This window comes from Bombina bombina, chromosome 7, assembly GCF_027579735.1.
Source record: "Bombina bombina isolate aBomBom1 chromosome 7, aBomBom1.pri, whole genome shotgun sequence".
In the NCBI taxonomy this organism is placed as follows: Eukaryota; Metazoa; Chordata; class Amphibia; order Anura; family Bombinatoridae; genus Bombina; species Bombina bombina.
Window position 1 is genome coordinate 638,642,653 of NC_069505.1, and position 17,942 is coordinate 638,660,594.

The following is a 17,942-nucleotide window of genomic DNA, read 5'->3' on the forward strand; positions in this document are numbered from 1 at the left end:
ACAGAATGCCTAGGGTAACACCAGTGACATACAGAATGCCTAGGGGCGCCAGGGACATACAGAATGCCTAGGGGCGCCAGGGACATACAGAATGCCTAGGGTAACACCAGTGACATACAGAATGCCTAGGGTAACACCAGGGACATACAGAATGCCTAGGGTAACACCAGGGACATACAGAATGCCTAGGGTAACACCAGTGACATACAGAATGCCTAGGGACACCAGGGACATACAGAATGCCTAGGGTAACACCAGTGACATACAGAATGCCTAGGGACACCAGGGAGATACAGAATGCCTAGGGTAACACCAGTGACATACAGAATGCCTAGGGACACCAGGGACATACAGAATGCCTAGGGACACCAGGGACATACAGAATGCCTAGGGTAACACCAGGGACATACAGAATGCCTAGGGTAACACCAGGGACATACAGAATGCCTAGGGACATACAGAATGCCTAGGGACACCAGGGACATACAGAATGCCTAGGGTAACACCAGGGACATACAGAATGCCTAGGGACACCAGGGACATACAGAATGCCTAGGGACACCAGGGACATACAGAATGCCTAGGGTAACACCAGGGACATACAGAATGCCTAGGGACACCAGTGACATACAGAATGCCTAGGGTAACACCAGTGACATACAGAATGCCTAGGGACACCAGGGACATACAGAATGCCTAGGGGCACCAGTGACATACAGAATGCCTAGGGTAACACCAGGGACATACAGAATGCCTAGGGACACCAGGGACATACAGAATGCCTAGGGGCACCAGTGACATACAGAATGCCTAGGGTAACACCAGGGACATACAGAATGCCTAGGGTAACACCAGGGACATACAGAATGCCTAGGGACACCAGTGATATACAGATTGCCTAAGGGCACCAGGGACATACAGAATACCTAGGGACATACAGAATGCCTAGGGGTGCTGGTGACCCGCACAGCAGGACACTTAGGGGCACATACATATTTAGTACCAGACTGTGAGGGCGGCTGCAGGAGCACAGCAAGCAGAAGATAACGGTACACGTGCACACTGACACCGCGTGTAACCGACACGCACGTACCACGGAAGTACTCGTTAGCTCGCTCCTTTAGCTCCTCCGCAGCACTATGGTCGATGACCGCTTCTTCTCCTCCGGTCTCAGCCACCCGCTCGCCCTCCGCCATCTTCCCGCCGGCCAGAAGCGTCATCAGCACAGCGACGCACGGTGGCCATATTGGGTATGGAAGCGGCCATGTTGTAGATGGCATCATGAGTTATTGGGATAAGCTTGAGAACGCATTACAGGCGGCGGCCATATTGTGTTTGTCAGAAGAAGCCGCAATGGAGTGGTTGGTAAACAGTAGATGGCAGAAAGTAGTCTATCTGCAGACTGGAGCTCCACTCTAGACTGGAAACACGTGACCTCCACTGACTCTATACAGGAAACACGTGACCTCCACTGACTCTATACAGGAAACATGTGACCTCCACTCAAAGCTTTTTTTTTATTTTTTAATCAACTTTAAAAACTAAACATTTTGCAGCTTTCTTGTTCTTAATGTTCACTCACAGTGGTTTATGCTGATTGTCATTTATATGGTAACCCCTGTGACTGTCACTTATAAGGTAACCACTGTGACTGTCATTTATATGGTAACCACTGTGACTGTCATTTATATGGTAACCACTGTGACTCTCATTTATAAGGTAACCACTGTGACTCTCATTTATAAGGTAGCCACTGTGACGGTCACTTATAAGGTAACCACCTTGACTGTCATTTATATGGTAACCACTGTGACTGTCATTTATAAGGTAACCCCTGTGACTGTCACTTATAAGGTAATCACTGTGACTGTCATTTATAAGGTAACCCCTGTGACTGTCACTTATAAGGTAACCACTGTGACTGTCATTTATAAGGTAACCACTGTGACTCTCATTTATAAGGTAACCACTGTGACTGTCATTTATAAGGTAACCACTGTGACTCTCATTTATAAGGTAACCACTGTGACTCTCATTTATAAGGTACTCACTGTGACTGTCATTTATATGGTAACCACTGTGACTGTCATTTATATGGTAACCACTGTGTTTGTCATTTATATGGTAACCACTGTGACTGTCATTTATAAGGTAACCACTGTGACTGTCATTTATATGGTAACCACTGTGACTCTCATTTATAAGGTAACCACTGTGACTCTCATTTATAAGGTACTCACTGTGACTGTCATTTATATGGTAACCACTGTGACTGTCATTTATATGGTAACCACTGTGACTGTCATTTATAAGGTAGCCACTGTGACTGTCACTTATAAGGTAACCACTGTGACTGTCATTTATATGGTAACCACTGTGACTGTCATTTATAAGGTAACCACTGTGACTGTCACTTATATGGTAACCAATGTGACTGTCATTAATAAAGTAACCACTGTGACTGTCACTTATAAGGTAACCACTGTGACTGTCATTTATATGGTAACCACTGTGACTGTCATTTATAAGGTAACCACTGTGACTGTCACTTATATGGTAACCACTGAGACTGTCATTTATAAGGTAACCACTGTGACTGTCATTTATAAGGTAATCACTGTGACTGTCATTTATAAAGTAACCACTGTGACTGTCATTTATAAAGTAATCACTGTGACTGTCATTTATAAGGTAACCACTGTGACTGTCATTTATAAAGTAATCACTGTGACTGTCATTTATAAGGTAACCACTGTGACTGTCATTTATAAGGTAACCCTGTGTCTGTCATTTATAAGGTAACCACTGTGACTGTCATTTATAAAGTAATCACTGTGACTGTCATTTATAAGGTAACCACTGTGACTGTCATTTATAAAGTAACCACTGTGAGTGTCATTTATAAGGTAACCACTGTGACTGTCACTTATAAGGTAACCACTGTGACTGTCACTTATAAGGTAACCACTGTGACTGTCATTTATAAGGTAACCACTGTGACTGTCATATGGTAACCACTGTGACTGTCATTTATAAGGTAATCACTGTGACTGTCATTTATAAGGTAACCACTGTGACTGTCACTTATAAGGTAGCCACTGTGTCTGTCATTTATAAGGTAACCACTGTGAGTGTCACTTATAAGGTAGCCACTGTGTCTGTCATTTATAAGGTAATCACTGTAACTGTCTTTTATATGGTAACCACTGTGACTGTCATTTATAAGGTAACCACTGTGACTGTCATTTATAAGGTAATCACTGTGATTGTCACATATACGGTAATCACTGTGACTGTCATTTATAAGGTAACCACTGTGAGTGTCATTTATAAGGTAATCACTGTGACTGTCACTTATAAGGTAACCACTGTAACTGTCTTTTATATGGTAACCACTGTGACTGTCATTTATAAAGTAATCACTGTGACTGTTATTTATAAGGTAACCACTGTGACTGTCATTTATAAGGTAATCACTGTGACTGTCACTTATATGGTAATCACTGTGAGTGTCATTTATAAGGTAACCACTGTGAGTGTCATTTATAAGGTAATCACTGTGACTGTCACTTATAAGGTAACCACTGTAACTGTCTTTTATATGGTAACCACTGTGACTGTCATTTATAAAGTAATCACTGTGTCTGTCATTTATAAGGTAACCACTGTGTCTGTCATTTATAAAGTAATCACTGTGACTGTCATTTATAAGGTAACCACTGTGACTGTCATTTATAAGGTAACCACTGTGAGTGTCATTTATAAGGTAACCACTGTGACTGCCATTTATAAGGTAATCACTGTGACTGTCATTTATATGGTAACCACTGTGACTGTCATTTATAAGGTAATCAGTGTGACTGTCATTTATAAGGTAACCGCTGTGACTGCCATTTATAAGGTAATCACTGTGAGTGTCATTTATAAGGTAATCACTGTGACTGTCATTTATATGGTAACCACTGTGAGTGTCATTTATAAGGTAGTCACTGTGACTGTCATTTATAAGGTAATCACTGTGACTGTCATTTATACGGTAACCACTGTGACTGTCATTTATAAGGTTCCTACTGTGACTCTCATTTATAAGGTAATCACTGTGATTGTCATTTATATGGTAACCACTGTGAGTGTCATTTATAAGGTAATCACTGTGACTGTCACTTATAAGGTAACTACTGTGACTGTCATTTATATGGTAATCACTGTGACTGTCATTTATATGGTAATCACTGTGACTGTCACTTTTAAGGTAACTACTGTGACTGTCATTTATATGGTAATCACTGTGAGTGTCATTTATAAGGTAGTCACTGTGACTGTCATTTATAAGGTAATCACCGTGACTGTCATTTATACGGTAACCACTGTGACTGTCATTTATAAGGTTCCTACTGTGACTCTCATTTATAAGGTAATCACTGTGATTGTCATTTATATGGTAACCACTGTGAGTGTCATTTATAAGGTAATCACTGTGACTGTCATTTATATGGTAATCACTGTGACTGTCATTTATATGGTAATCACTGTGACTGTCACTTATAAGGTAACCACTGTGACTGTCACTTATAAAGTAACCACTGTGACTATCATTTATAAGGTAACCACTGTGACTGTCATTTATAAGGTAATCACGGTGACTGTCACTTATAAGGTAACCACTGTGACTGTCATTTATAAAGTAACCACTGTGACTGTCATTTATAAGGTAACCACTGCGACTGTCCTTTATAAGGTAATCACTGTGACTGTCACTTATACGGTAACCACTGTGCTTGTCATTTATAAGGTAACCACTGTGACTGTCATTTATAAGGTAATCACTGTGACTGTCATTTATAAGGTAATCATTGTGACTGTCATTTATAAGGTAACCACTGTGACTGTCATTTATAAGGTAATCACTGTGACTGTCACTTATAAGGTAACCACTGTGCTTGTCATTTATAAGGTAATCAATGTGACTGTCATTTATAAGGTAACCACTGTGACTGCCATTTATAAGGTAATCACTGTGACTGTCATTTATAAGGTAACCACTTTGACTGTCATTTATAAGGTAACCACTGTGACTGTCATTTTTAAGGTAATCACTGTGACTGTCATTTATAAGGTAATCACTGTGACTGTTATTTATAAGGCAATCACAGTGACTGTCATTTATAAGGTAATTACTGTGTCATTTATAAGGTAACCACTGTGACTGTCATTTATAAGGTAACCACTGTGACTGTCACTTATAAGGTAATCACTGTGACTGTCATTTCTAAGGTAATCACTGTGAGTGTCACTTCTAAAGGTAATCACTGTGACTGTCATTTATAAGGTAACCACTGTGACTGTCACTTATAAGGTAATCACTGTGACTGTCATTTATAAGGTAATCACTGTGACTGTTATTTATAAGGTAATCACTGTGACTGTCACTTATAAAGTAACCAATGTGACTGTCATTTATAAGGTAACCACTGTGACTGTCACTTTTAAAGTAACCACTGTGACTGTCACTTATAAAGTATCCACTGTGACTGTCACTTATAAGGTAATCACTGTGACTGTCATTTATAAGGTAGCCACTGTGACTGTCACTTATAAAGTAATCACTGTGATTGTCATTTATAAGGTAACCACTGTGACTGTCATTTCTAAGGTAGCCACTGTGACTGTCATTTCTAAGGTAGCCACTGTGACTGTCACTTATAAAGTAACCACTGTGACTGTCATTTATAAGGTAGCCACTGTGACTCTCACTTATAAATTAACCACTGTGACTGTCATTTATAAGGTAACCAATGTGACTGTCATTTATAAGGTAGCCACTGTGACTGTCATTTATAAGGTAATCACTGTGACTGTCATTTATAAGGTAACCACTGTGACTGTCACTTATAAAGTAATCACTGTGACTGTCATTTATAAAGTAATCACTGTGAGTGTCATTTATAAGGTAATCACTGTGAGTGTCATTTATAAGGTAACCACTGTGACTGTCATTTATAAGGTAACCACTGTTACTGTCATTTATATGGTAAGCACTGTGACTGTCATTTATAAGGTAATCATTGTGACTGTCATTTATAAGGTAACCACTGTGCTTGTCATTTATATGGTAACCACTGTGACTGTCATTTATAAGGTAATCACTGTGATTGTCATTTATATGGTAACCCCTGTGACTGTCATTTATAAGGTAACCACTGTGAGTGTCATTTATAAGGTAATCACTGTGAGTGTCATTTATAAGGTAACCACTGTGACTGCCATTTATAAGGTAATCACTGTGACTGTCATTTATATGGTAACCACTGTGACTGTCATTTATAAGGTAATCAGTGTGACTGTCATTTATAAGGTAACCACTGTGACTGCCATTTATAAGGTAATCACTGTGAGTGTCATTTATAAGGTAATCACTGTGACTGTCATTTATATGGTAACCACTGTGAGTGTCATTTATAAGGTAATCACTGTGACTGTCATTTATAAGGTAATCACTGTGACTGTCATTTATACGGTAACCACTGTGACTGTCATTTATAAGGTTCCCACTGTGACTCTCATTTATAAGGTAATCACTGTGATTGTCATTTATATGGTAACCACTGTTAGTGTCATTTATAAGGTAATCACTGTGACTGTCACTTATAAGGTAACTACTGTGACTGTCATTTATATGGTAATCACTGTGACTGTCATTTATATGGTAATCACTGTGACTGTCACTTATAAGGTAACTACTGTGACTGTCATTTATATGGTAATCACTGTGACTGTCATTTATATGGTAATCACTGTGACTGTCACTTATAAGGTAACCACTGTGACTGTCATTTATAAAGTAACCACTGTGACTGTCATTTATAAGGTAATCACGGTGACTGTCACTTATAAGGTAGCCACTGTGACTGTCATTTGTAAAGTAACCACTGTGACTGTCATTTATAAGGTAACCACTGTGACTGTCATTTATAAGGTAATCACTGTGACTGTCACTTATAAGGTAACCACTGTGCTTGTCATTTATAAGGTAACCACTGTGACTGTCATTTATAAGGTAATCACTGTGACTGTCATTTATAAGGTAATCATTGTGACTGTCATTTATAAGGTAATCACTGTGACTGTCACTTATAAGGTAACCACTGTGCTTGTCATTTATAAGGTAACCACTGTGACTGTCATTTATAAGGTAACCACTGTGACTGTCATTTATAAGGTAATCCCTGTGACTGTCATTTATAAGGTAATCACTGTAATTGTCACTTATAAGGTAACCACTGTGCTTGTCATTTATAAGGTAATCAATGTGACTGTCATTTATAAGGTAACCACTGTGACTGCCATTTATAAGGTAATCACTGTGACTGTCATTTATAAGGTAACCACTTTGACTGTCATTTATAAGGTAACCACTGTGACTGTCATTTTTAAGGTAATCACTGTGACTGTCATTTATAAGGTAATCACTGTGACTGTTATTTATAAGGCAATCACAGTGACTGTCATTTATAAGGTAACCACTGTGACTGTCATTTATAAGGTAATCACTGTGACTGTCACTTATAAGGTAATCACTGTGACTGTCATTTCTAAGGTAATCACTGTGAGTGTCACTTCTAAAGGTAATCACTGTGACTGTCATTTATAAGGTAACCACTGTGACTGTCACTTATAAGGTAATCACTGTGACTGTCATTTATAAGGTAATCACTGTGACTGTCACTTATAAAGTAACCACTGTGACTGTCATTTATAAGGTAACCACTGTGACTGTCACTTTTAAAGTAACCACTGTGACTGTCACTTATAAAGTATCCACTGTGACTGTCATTTATAAGGTAATCACTGTGACTGTCATTTATAAGGTAGCCACTGTGACTGTCACTTATAAAATAATCACTGTGATTGTCATTTATAAGGTAACCACTGTGACTGTCATTTCTAAGGTAGCCCCTGTGACTGTCACTTATAAAGTAACCACTGTGACTGTCATTTATAAGGTAACCAATGTGACTGTCATTTATAAGGTAGCCACTGTGACTGTCATTTATAAGGTAATCACTGTGACTGTCATTTATAAGGTAACCACTGTGACTGTCACTTATAAAGTAATCACTGTGACTGTCATTTATAAAGTAATCACTGTGAGTGTCATTTATAAGGTAATCACTGTGACTGTCATTTATAAGGTAACCACTGTGACTGTCATTTATAAGGTAACTACTGTGACTGTCATTTATAAGGTAATCACTGTGACTGTCATTTATAAGGTAACTACTGTGACTGTCATTTATAAGGTAACCACTGTGACTGTCACTTATAAGGTAACTACTGTGACTGTCATTTATATGGTAACCACTGTGACTGTTATTTATAAGGTAATCACTGTGATTGTCATTTATATGGTAACCCCTGTGACTGTCATTTATAAGATAATCACTGTGACTGTCATTTATATGGTAACCACTGTGTCTGTCATTTATAAGGTAACCACTGTGACTGTCATTTTTAAGGTAATCACTGTGACTGTCACTTATAAGGTAATCACTGTGACTGTCATTTATAAGGTAACCACTGTTACTGTCATTTATATGGTAACCATTGTGACTGTCATTTATAAGGTAATCACTGTGATTGTCATTTATATGGTAACCCCTGTGACTGTCATTTATAAGGTAATCACTGTGACTGTCATTTATAAGGTAACCACTGTGAGTTTCATTTATAAGGTAATCACTGTGACTGTCATTTATAAGGTAACCACTGTGACTGCCATTTATAAGGTAATCACTGTGATTATCATTTATAAGGTAATCACTGTGACTGTCATTTATATGGTAACCACTGTGACTGTCATTTATAAGGTAATCACTGTGACTGTCATTTATATGGTAACCACTGTGACTGTCATTTATAAGGTATTCGCTGTGACTGTCATTTATATGGTAACCACTGTAATTGTCATTTATATGGTAACCACTGTGACTGTCATTTATAAGGTAACCACTGTGACTGTCATTTATAAGGTAATCACTGTTACTGTCACTTATAAGGTAACCACTGTGACTGTCACTTATAAGGTAATCACTGTGACTGTCATTTATATGGTAATCACTGTGACTGTCACTTATAAGGTAACCACTGTGCTTGTCATTTTTAAGGTAACCACTGCGACTGTCATTTATAAGGTAACCACTGTGCTTGTCATTTATAAGGTAACCACTGTGACTGTCATTTATAAGGTAATCACTGTGACTGTCATTAATAAGGTAATCATTGTGACTGTCATTTATAAGGTAACCACTGTGACTGTCATTTATAAGGTAATCACTGTGACTGTCATTTATAAGGTAATCACTGTGACTGTCACCTATAAGGTAACCACTGTGCTTGTCATTTATAAGGTAACCACTGTGACTGTCATTTATAAGGTAATCACTGTGACTGTCATTTATAAGGTAATCATTGTGACTGTCATTTATAAGGTAACCACTGTGACTGCCATCTATAAGGTAATCACTGTGACTGTCATTTATAAGGTAACCACTTTGACTGTCATTTATAAGGTAACCACTGTGACTGTCATTTATAATGTAATCACTGTAACTGTCATTTATAAGGTAATCACTGTGACTGTTATTTATAAGGCAATTACAATGACTGTCATTTATAAGGTAATCACTGTGTCATTTATAAGGTAACCACTGTGACTGTCATTTATAAGGTAACCACTGTGACTGTCACTTATAAGGTAATCACTGTGACTGTCATTTCTAAGGTAATCACTGTGAGTGTCACTTATAAAGGTAATCACTGTGACTGTCATTTATAAGGTAACCACCGTGACTGTCATTTATAAGGTAATCACTGTGACTTTCACTTATAAGGTAACCACTGTGTTTGTCATTTATAAGGTAATCAATGTGACTGTCATTTATAAGGTAACCACTGTGACTGCCATTTATAAGGTAATCACTGTGACTGTCATTTATAAGGTAACCACTTTGACTGTCATTTATAAGGTAACCACTGTGACTGTCATTTTTAAGGTAATCACTTTGACTGTCATTTATATGGTAACCACTGTGAGTGTCATTTATAAGGTAGTCACTGTGACTGTCATTTATAAGGTAATCACTGTGACTGTCATTTATATGGTAATCACTGTGACTGTCACTTATAAGGTAACTACTGTGACTGTCATTTATATGGTAATCACTGTGACTGTCACTTATAAGGTAACCACTGTGACTGTCATTTATAATGTAACCACTGTGACTGTCATTTATAAGGTAACCACTGTGACTGTCATTTATAAGGTAATCACGGTGACTGTCACTTATAAGGTAACCACTGTGACTGTCATTTATAAAGTAACCACTGTGACTGTCATTTATAAGGTAACCACTGTGCTTGTCATTTATAAGGTAACCACTGTGACTGTCATTTATAAGGTAATCACTGTGACTGTCATTTATAAGGTAATCATTGTGACTGTCATTTATAAGGTAACCACTGTGACTGTCATTTATAAGGTAATCCCTGTGACTGTCATTTATAAGGTAATCACTGTGACTGTCACTTATAAGGTAACCACTGTGCTTGTCATTTATAAGTTAATCAATGTGACTGTCATTTATAAGGTAACCACTGTGACTGCCATTTATAAGGTAATCACTGTGACTGTCATTTATAAGGTAACCACTGTGACTGCCATTTATAAGGTAATCACTGTCACTCTCATTTATAAGGTAACCACTTTGACTGTCATTTATAAGGTAACCACTGTGACTGTCATTTTTAAAGTAATCACTGTGACTGTCATTTATAAGGTAATCACTGTGACTGTCATTTATAAGGTAACCACTGTGACTGTCACTTATAAGGTAACCACTGTGCTTGTCATTTATAAGGTAACCACTGTGACTGTCATTTATAAGGTAACCACTGTGACTGTCATTTATAAGGTAATCATTGTGACTGTCATTTATAAGGTAACCACTGTGACTGTCATTTATAAGGTAATCCCTGTGACTGTCATTTATAAGGTAATCACTGTAACTGTCACTTATAAGGTAACCACTGTGCTTGTCATTTATAAGGTAATCAATGTGACTGTCATTTATAAGGTAACCACTGTGACTGCCATTTATAAGGTAATCACTGTGACTGTCATTTATAAGGTAACCACTGTGACTGTCATTTTTAAGGTAATCACTGTGACTGTCATTTATAAGGTAATCACTGTGACTGTTATTTATAAGGCAATCACAGTGACTGTCATTTATAAGGTAATCACTGTGACTGTCACTTTTAAAGTAACCACTGTGACTGTCACTTTTAAAGTAACCACTGTGACTGTCACTTATAAAGTATCCACTGTGACTGTCATTTATAAGGTAATCACTGTGACTGTCATTTATAAGGTAGCCACTGTGACTGTCACTTATAAAGTAATCACTGTGATTGTCATTTATAAGGTAACCACTGTGACTGTCATTTCTAAGGTAGCCACTGTGACTGTCACTTATAAATTAACCACTGTGACTGTCATTTATAAGGTAACCAATGTGACTGTCATTTATAAGGTAGCCACTGTGACTGTCATTTATAAGGTAATCACTGTGACTGTCATTTATAAGGTAACCACTGTGACTGTCACTTATAAAGTAATCACTGTGACTGTCATTTATAAAGTAATCACTGTGAGTGTCATTTATAAGGTAATCACTGTGACTGTCATTTATAAGGTAACCACTGTGACTGTCATTTATATGGTAACCACTGTGACTGTCATTTATAAGGTAATCCCTGTGACTGTCATTTATATGGTAAGCACTGTGACTGTCATTTATAAGGTAATCATTGTGACTGTCATTTATAAGGTAACCACTGTGCTTGTCATTTATATGGTAACCACTGTGACTGTCATTTATAAGGTAATCACTGTGATTGTCATTTATATGGTAACCCCTGTGACTGTCATTTATAAGGTAACCACTGTGAGTGTCATTTATAAGGTAATCACTGTGAGTGTCATTTATAAGGTAACCACTGTGACTGCAATTTATAAGGTAATCACTGTGACTGTCATTTATATGGTAACCACTGTGACTGTCATTTATAAGGTAATCAGTGTGACTGTCATTTATAAGGTAACCACTGTGACTGCCATTTATAAGGTAATCACTGTGAGTGTCATTTATAAGGTAATCACTGTGACTGTCATTTATATGGTAACCACTGTGAGTGTCATTTATAAGGTAATCACTGTGACTGTCATTTATAAGGTAATCACTGTGACTGTCATTTATACGGTAACCACTGTGACTGTCATTTATAAGGTTCCCACTGTGACTCTCATTTATAAGGTAATCACTGTGATTGTCACTTATAAGGTAACTACTGTGACTCTCATTTATATGGTAATCACTGTGACTGTCATTTATATGGTAATCACTGTGACTGTCACTTATAAGGTAACTACTGTGACTGTCATTTATATGGTAATCACTGTGACTGTCATTTATATGGTAATCACTGTGACTGTCACTTATAAGGTAACCACTGTGACTGTCATTTATAAAGTAACCACTGTGACTGTCATTTATAAGGTAATCACGGTGACTGTCACTTATAAGGTAGCCAATGTGACTGTCATTTATAAAGTAACCACTGTGACTGTCATTTATAAGGTAATCACTGTGACTTTCACTTATAAGGTAACCACTGTGCTTGTCATTTATAAGGTAACCACTGTGACTGTCATTTATAAGGTAATCACTGTGACTGTCATTTATAAGGTAATCATTGTGACTGTCATTTATAAGGTAACCACTGTGACTGTCATTTATAAGGTAATCCCTGTGACTGTCATTTATAAGGTAATCACTGTAACTGTCACTTATAAGGTAACCACTGTGCTTGTCATTTATAAGGTAATCAATGTGACTGTCATTTATAAGGTAACCACTGTGACTGCCATTTATAAGGTAATCACTGTGACTGTCATTTATAAGGTAACCACTTTGACTGTCATTTATAAGGTAACCACTGTGACTGTCATTTTTAAGGTAATCACTGTGACTGTCATTTATAAGGTAATCACTGTGACTGTCACTTATAAGGTAATCACTGTGACTGTCATTTATAAGGTAATCACTGACTGTCATTATAAGGTAACCACTGTGACTGTCATTTATAAGGTAACCACTGTGACTGTCACTTATAAGGTAACCACTGTGACTGTCATTTATAAGGTAATCACTGTGACTGTCACTTATAAGGTAACCACTGTGACTGTCATTTATAAGGTAACCACTGTGACTGTCACTTTATAAGGTAACCACTGTGACTGTCACTTATAAAGTAACCACTGTGACTGTCATTTATAAGGTAATCACTGTGACTGTCATTTATAAGGTAGCCACTGTGACTGTCATTTATAAAGTAACTCACTGTGACTGTCACTTATAAGGTAACCACTGTGACTGTCACTTATAAGGTAAGCCCTGTGACTGTCACTTATAAAGTAAACCACTGTGACTGTCATTTTATAAGGTAACCAATGTGACTGTCATTTATAAGGTAGCCACTGTGACTGTCATTTATAAGGTAATCACTGTGACTGTCATTTATAAGGTAAACCACTGTGATGTCACTTATAAAGTAATCACTGTGACTTTCACTTTTATAAAGTAATCACTGTGAGTGTCATTTATAAGGTAATCACTGTGACTGTCATTTATAAGGTAACCACTGTGACTGTCATTTATTATGGTAATCAATCACTGTGACTCATTTATAAGGTAACTACTGTGCCTGTCATTTATAAGCGTAACCACTGTGACTGTCACTTATAAGGTAACTACTGTGACTGTCATTTATAAGGTAATCACTGTTACTGTCACTTATAAGGTAACTACTGTGACTGTTCATTTATATGGTAACCACCTGTGACTGTTTTTATAAGGTAATCACTGTGATTGTTCATTTATATGGTAACCCCTGTGACTGTCATTTATAAGATATCACTGGTGACTGTCATTTATATGGTAACACTGTGTCTGTCATTTATAAGGTAACCACTGTGACTGTCATTTTTAGGTAATCACTGTGACTGTCACTCTATAAGGTAATCACTGTGACTGTCATTTATAAGGTAACCACTGTTCTGTCATTTATATGGTAACCATTGTGACTGTCATTTATAAGATAATCACTGTGATTGTCATTTTATTGGTAACCCATGTGACTGTCATTTATAAGGTAATCACTGTGACTGTCATTTATAAGGTAAACACTGTGAGTTTCATTTATAAGGTAATCACTGTGACTGTCATTTTATAAGGTAAACCACTTTGACTGCCATTTATAAGGTAATCACTGTGATTATCATTTATAAAGGTAATCACTGTGACTGTCATTTATATGGTAACCAACTGTGACTGTCATTTATAAGGTAATCACTGTGACTGTCATTTATATGGTAACCACTGTGACTGTCATTTATAAGGTATCGCTGTGACTGTCATTTATATGGTAACCACTGTAATTGTCATTTATATGGTAACCACTGTGACTGTCATTTATAAGGTAAGCACTGTGACTGTCATTTATAAGGTAATCACTGTGACTGTCACTTATAAGGTAATCACTGTGACTGTCATTTCTAAGGTAATCACTGGTGAGTGTCACTTCTAAAGGTAATCACTGTGACTGTCATTTATAAGGTAACCACTGTGACTGTCACTTATAAGGTAATCACTGTGACTGTCATTTATAAGGTAATCACTGTGACTGTCACTTATAAAGTAACCACTGTGACTGTCATTTATAAGGTAACCACTGTGACTGTCACTTTTAAAGTAACCACTGTGACTGTCACTTATAAAATAATCACTGTGATTGTCATTTTATAAGGTAATCCACTGTGACTGTCATTTATAAGGTAGCCACTGTGACTGTCACTTATAAAGTAACACTGTGATTGTCATTTATAAGGTAACCACTGTGACTGTCATTTCTAAGGTAGCCACTGTGACTCTCACTTATAAATAACCACTGTGACTGTCATTTATAAGGTAACCAATGTGACTGTATTTATAAGGTAGCCACTGTGACTGTCATTTATAAAGGTAATCACTGTGACTGTCATTTATAAGGTAACCACTGTGACTGTCACTTATAAAGTAATCACTGTGACTGTCATTTATAAAGTAATCACTGTGAGTGTCATTTATAAGGTAATCACTGTGTGTGTCATTTTATAAAGGTAACCACTGTGACTGTCATTTTATAAGTTAACCACGTGTTACTGTCATTTACTGATGGTAAGCACTGTGACTGTCATTTATAAAGGTAATCATTGTGACTGTCATTTATAATGGTAACCACTGTGCTTGTCATTTAAATGGTAACCACTGTGACCTGTCATTTTAAGGTAATCACTGTGATTGTCATTTATTTGGTAACCCCTGTGACTGTCTCATTTATAAGTTAACCACTGTGAGTGTCATTTATAAGGTAATCACTGTGAGTGTCATTTATAAGGTAACCACTGTGACTGCCATTTATAAGGTAATCACTGTGACTGTCATTTATATGGTAACCACTGTGACTGTCATTTATAAGGTAATCAGTGTGACTGTCATTTATAAGGTAACCACTGTGACTGACATTTATAAGGTAATCACTGTGAGTGTCATTTATAAGGTAATCACTGTGACTGTCATTTATATGGTAACCACTGTGAGTGTCATTTATAAGGTAATCACTGTGACTGTCATTTATAAGGTAATCACTGTGACTGTCATTTATACGGTAACCACTGTGACTGTCATTTATAAGGTTCCCACTGTGACTCTCATTTATAAGGTAATCACTGTGATTGTCATTTATATGGTAACCACTGTTAGTGTCATTTATAAGGTAATCACTGTGACTGTCACTTATAAGGTAACTACTGTGACTGTCATTTATATGGTAATCACTGTGACTGTCATTTATATGGTAATCACTGTGACTGTCACTTATAAGGTAACTACTGTGACTGTCATTTATATGGTAATCACTGTGACTGTCACTTATAATGTACTCACTGTGACTAGTCACTTATAAGGGTAACCACTGTGACTGTACATTTATAAAGTAACCACTGTGACGGTCATTTATAAGGTAATCACGGTGACTGTCACTTATAAGGTAGCCACTGTGATCTGTCATTTTGTAAAGTAACACCTGTGACTGTCATTTATAAGGTAACCCACTGTGACTGTCATTTATAATGGTAATCACTGTGACTGTCACTTATAAGGTAACCCCACTGTGCTTGTCATTTATAAGGTAACCACTGTGACTGTCATTTATAAGGTAATCACTGTGACTGTCATTTATAAGGTAATCATTGTGACTGTCATTTATAAGGTAATCACTGTGACTGTCACTTATAATGTAACCACTGTGCTTGTCATTTATAAGGTAACCCACTGTGACTGTCATTTATAAGGTAACACACTGTGACCTGTCATTTATAAGGTAATCCCTGTGACTGTCATTTATAAGGTAACTCACTGTACTTGTCATTATAAGGTAACCACTGTGCTGTCACTTTATAAGGTAATCCATGTGACTGTCATTTATAAAGGTAACACTGTGACTGCCATTTATAAGGTAATCACCTGTGACTGTCACTTTATAAGGTAACCACTTTGACTGTCATTTATAGGTAAACCACTGTGACTGTCATTTATAAGGTAATCACTGTGACTGTCATTTATAAGGTAATCACTGTGACTGTCTATTTATAAGGCAATCACATGTGACTGTTCATTTATAAGGTAACCACTGTGACTGTCATTTATAAGGTAATCACTGTTGAATGTCACTTATAAGGTAATCACTGTGACTGTCATTTCTAAGGTAATCACTGTGAGTGTCACTTTAAAGGTAATCACTGTGACTTGTCATTTATAAGGTAACCACTGTGACTGTACTTATAAGGTAATCACTGTGACTGTCATTTATAAGGTAATCACTGTGACTGTCACTTATAAAGTAACCACTGTGACTGTCATTTATAAGGTAACCACTGTGACTGTCACTTTTAAAGTAACCACTGTGACTGTCACTTATAAAGTATCCACTGTGACTGTCATTTATAAGGTAATCACTGTGACTGTCATTTATAAGGTAGCCACTGTGACTGTCACTTATAAAATAATCACTGTGATTGTCATTTATAAGGTAACCACTGTGACTGTCATTTCTAAGGTAGCCCCTGTGACTGTCACTTATAAAGTAACCACTGTGACTGTCATTTATAAGGTAACCAATGTGACTGTCATTTATAAGGTAGCCACTGTGACTGTCATTTATAAGGTAACCACTGTGACTGTCATTTATAAGGTAACCACTGTGACTGTCACTTATAAAGTAATCACTGTGACTGTCATTTATAAAGTAATCACTGTGAGTGTCATTTATAAGGTAATCACTGTGACTGTCATTTATAAGGTAACTACTGTGACTGTCATTTATAAGGTAACTACTGTGACTGTCATTTATAAGGTAATCACTGTGACTGTCATTTATAAGGTAACTACTGTGACTGTCATTTATAAGGTAACCACTGTGACTGTCACTTATAAGGTAACTACTGTGACTGTCATTTATATGGTAACCACTGTGACTGTTATTTATAAGGTAATCACTGTGATTGTCATTTATATGGTAACCCCTGTGACTGTCATTTATAAGATAATCACTGTGACTGTCATTTATATGGTAACCACTGTGTCTGTCATTTATAAGGTAACCACTGTGACTGTCATTTTTAAGGTAATCACTGTGACTGTCACTTATAAGGTAATCACTGTGACTGTCATTTATAAGGTAACCACTGTTACTGTCATTTATATGGTAACCACTGTGACTGCCAA

General features: G+C 37.0%; 1 protein-coding gene across 1 annotated transcript in view; it reads right to left on the reverse strand.

Annotated features, from left to right (window-relative positions):
* Positions 1-1,295, reverse strand: part of PPP5C (protein phosphatase 5 catalytic subunit) — a 130,671-nt gene extending 129,376 nt beyond the window's left edge. Inside the window, exon 1 of the mRNA XM_053688813.1 lies at positions 1,094-1,295. Within this exon, the coding sequence (XP_053544788.1) occupies positions 1,094-1,283 (190 nt within the window). The 5' untranslated portion in view covers positions 1,284-1,295. The remainder of the gene's footprint in view (positions 1-1,093) is intronic.
* Positions 1,296-17,942: the final 16,647 nt, after the last annotated feature.